General features: G+C 47.0%; 1 protein-coding gene across 1 annotated transcript; it reads left to right on the top strand.

Annotated features, from left to right (window-relative positions):
- Positions 1 to 6,002: 6,002 nt before the first annotated feature.
- LOC127237683 (sperm motility kinase 2B) lies at positions 6,003 to 7,598 on the top strand. Its single transcript, XM_051206054.1, has one exon. It carries the CDS (start codon positions 6,114 to 6,116, stop codon positions 7,596 to 7,598), a length of 1,485 nt encoding a protein of 494 aa, XP_051062011.1. The 5' UTR covers positions 6,003 to 6,113.
- Positions 7,599 to 7,955: the final 357 nt, after the last annotated feature.

Here is a 7,955-nt window from a genome sequence, read left to right as displayed (position 1 = left end):
CAGGTAGACAAAGCATGGCTTGGAGGCCTGAAGAAATTGCCCGCCGAGACTTCCTCTTGCAGAGGGTAATCACTTTGCAAAGGGCTTGCAGACATGGCTGGTTAGAGGACAGTCCCTGCCCTTGCAGAAGGGAGCAATTCCCACAGGTGGACGGGGCTTTGCAGTGGATACTTGGGAAGGCAGTAAATCCCAGGAGTCTCTCACTGCTAATGAAGAAATCTGGAGTTTGCCTTCTTTGGGAGTTGACAAGAAAGGTGTCCTGTAGCAGAATGTGACTTCAGCATTTGGCGGATGCTAAGGCCACGGTTATCTGAAGCAGCATTCTCTCCCCTTTCAAGGACACAGACTGAGCTGTCTGTGAGTCCTGAGCACCTGGGTGTCTCACCTGGGAAGTGAGTTAACATCAAAAGGGATATTGGTGTTATTCACACTCTGCTCCTGACTCCAGCCACTGCAGACTCTTGCTATGAGATCCAGCTGAGAAGAGACGTCCTCCCTTGCTGTGAGGACTCCGATTTCTCTCTTCAGAGACCCCGTCATGCTGTTGCCTCTGTCTGTCTGTCTGTCTGTGGAATTATTAACTCTTCTAATAAACTCCTTAGTCCGGTATAATCTCTCATGGTCCCTCTTGAACACCCCACACCGCCACCACCAACACACAAACCCAACAATAACTGGACATTTTCTCAGTTGTTGGTGTCTGCTGGGAGGTAAATAGCTTTAGGTAACAGCTAGCAGGATTTTGGTGCTTATGAACAAGGACTTGGTGTTAGCAGGGCTGCTTTCTCAAGGGAGTGGCCAGATGTGCTATTGTGACGAAACTGGTGATTGTGAGACACACCCACCTCTGGAGCTGCACACTCTCCCAGAACATTAAGTACAGCTCTAACTGTGGGGGGCGCTTGGCCTTGGCTCTGCTTGTTGTATACCTTCTACCATGCATAGCAACAAGCAACGTGAGAGCTGCCCCTGCCCGTCAGCCCCTGCTACTGATTCCTTCTCTGCCGTGGACAGCAAACTCCATCTGTGAACCAAAAATGAATCCTCCCTTCCTTCCTTGAGTTGCCTTTCGTCAGATCACACGGAGGAGAGTATATAACAGACAAGGCCATTGAAATGAATGCAGCTCACTATTTGACACTCCTTAGTTATGTGGTCAGTGAGTAGACAGTGCCAGCCTGCCGTGATAGGTTGCTAAGCTCTCCTGGGGGACTTGGCTTCACTACCATTGCCAGGGTACAGCAAAGAACCTAGAAGGCTCATTGTAATCAAGCGTCCTGACGAGGAAGGTCTCCCCTGAGGCTACTGGCTCCCATGGCCTGCCTTTCTGAACCCCAGTGAGCAATCCCTTTGACAAAAGAATTTCTCCTAAAAGAAAAGCCAGGCAGGAAGCACAGGCAGACTGTTTGCTGGCATTCGGGGGTGTGTTTCAGGGCGAAGGATCCTCTCTAACACAGAGACACAGCTTCACCATAGCTGAACCGTGGACACCTGTGCATGGACGCCTCTACCAGGACGTGGGGACTTCAGTACGACAGGCTAGCTGGGGTTGCTCTGTGCTCCCCTGCGCTGTTAGCGGCTTGTTTCAGGATTTGCCCCTGAATCTACCTGGCTGTGCCTGGCTCCAGGGTGGAGCGATGCCACGCTGTCCCAAACCTAAGAGAAAAAGCACAGAGCAGTGGCTTCCTGCAGACCACAAATGTTGCCTCTATCCTGGTGCCTTCCGCCTGGCCTGTGCTGAGGGAGCTCTGGGCTGTCCTGGAAGCTGTTTTTTCAGGCAGCCTCAGACAATTAATTGATTTACCTTTTTTCTGATGTTTTTGTAACAGATCAAAGGCTACATTTCTGCCAGAGCCCTCCCTCCCGGGCTGAGCAAAGTCCTGCTGGGAGCACATTCCCTGTGAGGAAGAGGGAGCTGGGAAGGGAAGTTCCCAGGCCCAGTGGCAAAGGACCACTCACTGGGCCCTTCTTGAAGCATAATTGATCACATTTGCTCTGGCTCCACAGTATCGGTTTACCACCGCCTCTTTGCTTTCTGGGGACCAGAGCTCCTTTATTTTAAGACAAGAGAGTCTGGAAGCCCTTTAGGAACTTCTCCATATTCTACCCCACCTCAGCTTCCAGGTGTGAGAAGAGAAAGCACTAGCCATTTCCCCCAAGCCAGCTTGGGTTAATGGAGCCACTGGTGTGCCCTTTGGAGAATGAAGCTGTGTCTCCAGAGGGGAATGCTATAGTGGACCCAGCTACACTTGGCCATCAAAACCACAGCTAGAACTAACAATGAACAGAACCCAGATGTCTTCATAAGCATTTGAAACAATAGAGCATGCCCAAGCCCTGTTTAAAAAAAAAAAAAAAAAAAAGTTATTTTTTTTTTTCAGGAACATTTAGGAAGGAACCATGTGCATATTTTACGACGCGGGCATCCCAAATGTGGATATATATATATATATATGATCCACAGAGCTAAGTGAGAAGAATGGGGTTTCCAGTAAGTGTCGTGTCCACAGCCGTGGCTCAGCCCTCTTCAGCCCAGAATGCTAGAAGTGGCTTGGTGCATTACATACTGCAGAGAGATTAAGGACAGACTTGCCTCCTTCTCTGCGCCCTTGTAGGGAAGAGTCCGTTTGGGTTGAAGTGAGAACATGCTTCTCAAAGTCATCGCCCCTATATAGAGATAAGCACGCCTCCAGAAGTGTCTTTCTTGTGTGTCCTGCCCTTCCTTCTAACTTACCTGAAGTCCCTTAACTCAGTGTTCATCTCTGGGAGCTTCTTAATCTCTTCCCCATTTATTTATTTTTTTTTTGAAGGAATGTTTTGCTAGAGAATCATAGTCATAGTTCATAAAGTGTGCTTGACTTCATTTAGTGCTGCATATATTGATCATTTCCTTCTGATCTCTCTCTGCCTGTGTGCGTGCATGCGTGCATGCGTGGTGTGTATGTGTGTCTGTGTGTGTGTGTGTGCGCATGTGTGTCTGTGACTGTGTGTGTTTTACCTGTGTGTGTGTGTGTAACATGCTTGTATGTACATGGGCATGCGTGTGTCCTACTGTGTGTAGAGGTTAGGGGACATTTTTTGTCAGTCTTTACCGTCTACCTTATTGGGAGGTCTGGGATTTGATACAACACATACCAGGTTACCTGGCCCATAGGCCCAGGCATTTTCGTGTCTCCATTGCTTTTCCTGCTTGTGGGGCGTTCTGGTTTTACACATGCTGCTGTATCCAGCCTTCCCTCGGGTTCAGGACTTCACAGAGGTGCCCACACTCTGCAGGGCACTCACCTATCTTCAAGGTTCCCCTACCAAGTATTTTGTGAGGATCCAGTGACCTTGGAAGTTATGAGAAAGGTATGTTCCTGTCAGTCTCACAGTAGTAATACACTGATTTATTGTATTTCGTGAGCAGAGCTTTTATATATACATTTAGCTATAGTCTCATTTGGACCCATCAGTCAGAATTCAAAGGAAAGGTGTCACGGACAGCAAGACAGGAGGCGCAGAGACAATCAAACCAGAGACTGAGGGCATCACAGCGTCCTTCAGGCTTTGGCTTCTAAAAGCCTAAGGCCAGTCTCCATAGCCCACCTGAGCCAGAACCTGTGCGTCCTGCCCAGCTGTGTCAGGGCAGGGCAGGTCCTGCTATGACCTCACGGGGAGCGATTGTGAGGGGTCCAGCCAGCAGGTTTTATGCTGCGGCCAGGCCTGGATTTCTTTGGGTGTGTTGAGAGGAGCTGTGGAGAGGTGCCCTGTGAGACTTTAGTGTATCTAGTGAGGTTGTGTGTCAATTTTGCATTTGATTGTTTGGTTTGTGTGTGTGTGCTTGTGTTTGTATGAGCATGTGTATGTAGATATGTGTGTAGGTTTGCGTGTGTGTGTGTGTGTGTGTAAGTTCTCTTGTGTGCAAGTATCTATTTGTGTGTGTACCTGGGTGTTTTTGTGTGAGTAGGTACATCTGTGTGTGAGTTCACGTGTGTGTGTTTGTGTGTGTAAGTTCTCTTGTGTGCAAGTATCTATTTGTGTGTGTGTGTGTACCTGTGTGTTTTTGTGTGAGTAGGTATATCTGTGTGTGAATGTGAGTTCACGTGTGTGTGTTTGTACGAGTGTGTGCGCTCGCGTTTTTTGAGTCCTATCAGTGCAGGTGTGGGTAGCTGTGGGAACACCTGTGTGGGGGAAAGTGTTGAGTCCTGGAGTCAACTTGGCCATTGTTTCTAAGGTAAGCCATGTGTTTTGAGACAGTCTCTCTCTCAGGACTGGGGTTAGGCAAGTGGTGAACTTGACTGGCCAGTGACTCCCAGGATCTGCTATGCCAGCTCCACAAACTGAGATTAAATGCACCCAAATTACTTATTTTACATGGGGTTTGTAGAGATAGAATTAGGCCCTTCTATTTTGCATGGGTGTCAATTTAGCTACTGAACTATCTGCCCAGCCTGTGGCTATCTAAGGTAACGGTTTGGGTTTGGGTTTTTTTCCTGAGAGACAGGGTTTCTCTGTGTAGTTCTGGCTGTCCTAGAACTCACTCTGTAGATCAGGCTGGCCTGGAACTCATGGAGAGCTGCCTTCCTCTGCCTCTGGAGTGCTGGGACATTGCCTGGCGGTTGAGTTTTAATTTTGATGTTTTGGGTTTTCTGGCTTCTTGTTTTAGCTGGCTTTGGTTTTCAGGGTTTGTTAAAGATTTGGGTTTTTTGTTTGCTTGTTTGTTTATTTATTTATTTGTTTTCCTTTGTGTTTTTATTATGGGGGGTTGTTATGTCACCTTTGGCTTTCTGACTTTTTTTGCTTTTCTAGGTTTTCTTATTTGTTGTATTTTTGCTTTGTTTGGAGTTTTAAGCTCTTGATTGTTTGTTGGGTGTTTTTTTTTAAATATAGTATTTTTGAGAATTTCATTCATCCACAGAATTCATTTTGATCATATTCACTCCCTACCCTTCTTCCAGCCGCTCCTAGATCCATCCCCTATCTCCACACCCCAACTCCCAACTTCCTCTCTCTGTGTCACTTACAAGCCCACTGATACCAGTTTGTGCTCATATACTCATGGTGCGGGGTCATCAATTAGAGTGTGGTTGACCTACCAGGAGCCACATTCTTGAGAAATGACCCTCCCTGCCCCAGAAGCCATCAACTGTTGATAGCTCCTCCTATGGGGTAGTCATGCTGGACTGTTGACTTCTTGATTTCGGGCAGGTCTTCTGCAGGCAGCTACAGCTGCAGTGAATTCATGACTGAAGTTTTCCTATCAGGTCAAGAAAACCGTATTTTGCTCTGGTCCTTCCTAACCTCTGGTTCCTACAATCTCTCTAAATATATATGCATATATATATGTATATATATATGTATATGCATGCAGTGGTGGCACACGCCTTTAATCTCAGCACTCAGGAGGCAGACCCAGGTGGATTATTGTAAGTTCCAGGCCAGCCTGGTCTACAGATGGAGTTCCAGGACAGGCTCCAAAAGCTACATAGAGAAACACTGTCTTCAAAAACCAAATATAGACAGATAGACAGACAGATAGAAGATAGATATTCTTAAGCCACTAGTATGTCTTCTAAAACATCCTTTTCAGTTCCTATCCCAATTATTCATTGGGTTGTTTGTTTTCTTAGTGTTTATTATTTTTATTATTATCATTATTTTGTTATTTGAACATTCTAGGAGTTTTGAGGGGTTATCCTTTGTTTTGATGTCTAAGTTTTTAGTGTTTATATAGTTTTGCTTGTTTGGAGCTTGGTTTGTTTTTAATTTTATGTTGTTTGAGTTTTCTAATTTTTTAAAGATTTGATTCTTTTACATATTTCTTTGTTCTTCTTAGGCATTTAGTAGTGTTTATTCTCCATGTTGCTGAGCTACTACCCTTCCTCTCTAGTGACTTGCAACTTGTTTTTTGTTTATTTTTGTTCTTGTTTTGTATATCTGGCTTTGTATATTTGTTTTGTATTTCTTGGCTTTGTATGTGTGTGGCTTTTGGTTTTTTGGGTTTTTGTTGTTGTTATTAATTTGGTTGGGGTTTTTTTTTCTCTGTTTCTTTTTTCCATTTTCAATTTCTTCTTCCTTTCCATTACTTCTTTTTCTTTCTCTTAGGTAGCATTTATACGTTGTTACCTAAAATGAACTCTTATAGTGAAGACAAGATACTAGAACTCGGATCTGACTTCAGCTTTTCTGATAAACAGAGTTTCTACTCTCAGTATAAATTCTTGAAGACCATTGGCCACGGAGGCTATGCCAAAGTAAAACTGGCACACCACTGCCTCACAGGCACCCCGGTGGCTGTCAAAGTGCTCCGGAAAAGAAAGCTGTGGTGCTATCCAGTCATGTCCGAGGTAGACATCATGATGACGATCAACCATCCCAACATCATCTCACTTCTCCAAGTGATTGAGACGGAGAAGAGAATCTACCTCGTCATGGAGCTGGCCGAGGGGCAGCAGCTGTATCAGTATATCCGGAAAGTTGGCCACCTGCTGGAGGACGAGGCCCGGGGAATATTCAAGCAAATACTAAGTGCTGTAAGTTACTGCCATGATCTTGGAATAATTCATCGCGACCTGAAACCAGACAACATCATGGTGGATAACAACGGAAAAGTCAAAATCATTGACTTTGGCCTCGGCACCCAAGTCAAGCCCGGGCAAAAGCTTAGCTATCATTGTGGAACTTACTCCTTTGGTGCCCCTGAACTCCTCCTCGGCAGACTTTATGACGGCCCCAAGATCGACATATGGACCTTGGGGGTCGTCCTATATTTCATGGTAGTCGGGAAGGTCCCGTTTGATGCTCTCACCACGGCAGACCTGAGAAGGAAGGTTGTGGCAGGGAAGTATGCTGTCCCCTCCAGCCTGTCAGAAGAACTCCGGGACCTGCTTAGCCTCTTGATGACGGTCAACCCCAACCTTAGGCCAACTGTAGCCGAAGTGATGGCACACCCCTGGCTCAGGGTAGACGTGGAAGATTTACCAAATCGCTGTGAGGAAATGGTCCCCAGCTTGCCTGACCCTGCAATTGTGGAAGCCATGGAGCACATTGGGTTCCAAGCCCAGGACATTAAAGATTCACTACATCAGAGGAAATTCAACCAAACCATGGCATCCTATTGCTTATTTCAAGGGCAGGCTCTCCAGAAGCATGGCTGCCCAACCCGGGCTCAGCCCGCGCCGAATCCAGGGGTGACGCCATTCCCTTCCCTTGAAGATCCTACTGCTTTCCCTCTAGAACCAAGGAGGAGGGGAAGTGAGCCGGCCCTTGGCACGTTACTCGGAGGGCCATCCACTAATGGTCAGCAGGCGGGTCAAAGGGGAGGCAGACATGCCACCGGGCCGATGCAGAGGACACCCATACTGGACCCGGCTCATCAACGTCCCAGGAGTGCTCCCTGCATTTATTCACCGAGCAGCAGCTGTGAGAACACAGGAGACAACATAAGCTCGCAGGGCGCCGCAGCAGAGGGCAAGTCCGTCCACAGCCGGGGCCAGCACAGAGGCCTGAAGGGATGGACAAGGAGGGTAGGAAATGCCCTGATGAGACTGTGTTGCTGCTACCCATCAAGGAAGAAACCTCGCCGAGGGCAGAACAGAGTGCACGCCGAGAAATGAGGCGCACGGGAGGGAGTCTGGAGAACAAGCGGCAGGCGTGGCCCAGGTACCTTTGTGTATTTGAATGCATCTATTTTACTCATGCTTGTGTCAATGAACACATGGTAATTATATGTATTTATAGAGTACAGTGCATGGGGAAACCAGATCTAGATACTACGGGATGGCTGAATAGAACCTGTCAACATATCTAGCATCCCGGAAGACAAATCTCGCTATATCCCGCGCATGGGAAATCTAAGGAAGTTAGAATAGAAGTAAACAGCCGAAAGGTGTTGACCATATTAAGAGAAGGGAATAGGAGAGGGAAAAGGAAGAGGAGCTGAGGGAGGAGAAAGCTGGTGTGGGGTGGGAGCT

This window comes from Phodopus roborovskii, unplaced genomic scaffold (assembly GCF_943737965.1).
Source record: "Phodopus roborovskii unplaced genomic scaffold, PHOROB, whole genome shotgun sequence".
Lineage (NCBI taxonomy): Eukaryota > Metazoa > Chordata > Mammalia > Rodentia > Cricetidae > Phodopus > Phodopus roborovskii.
The sequence above is the reverse complement of the archived record's forward strand: the minus strand, read 5'-3'. Positions and strand labels throughout refer to the sequence as shown.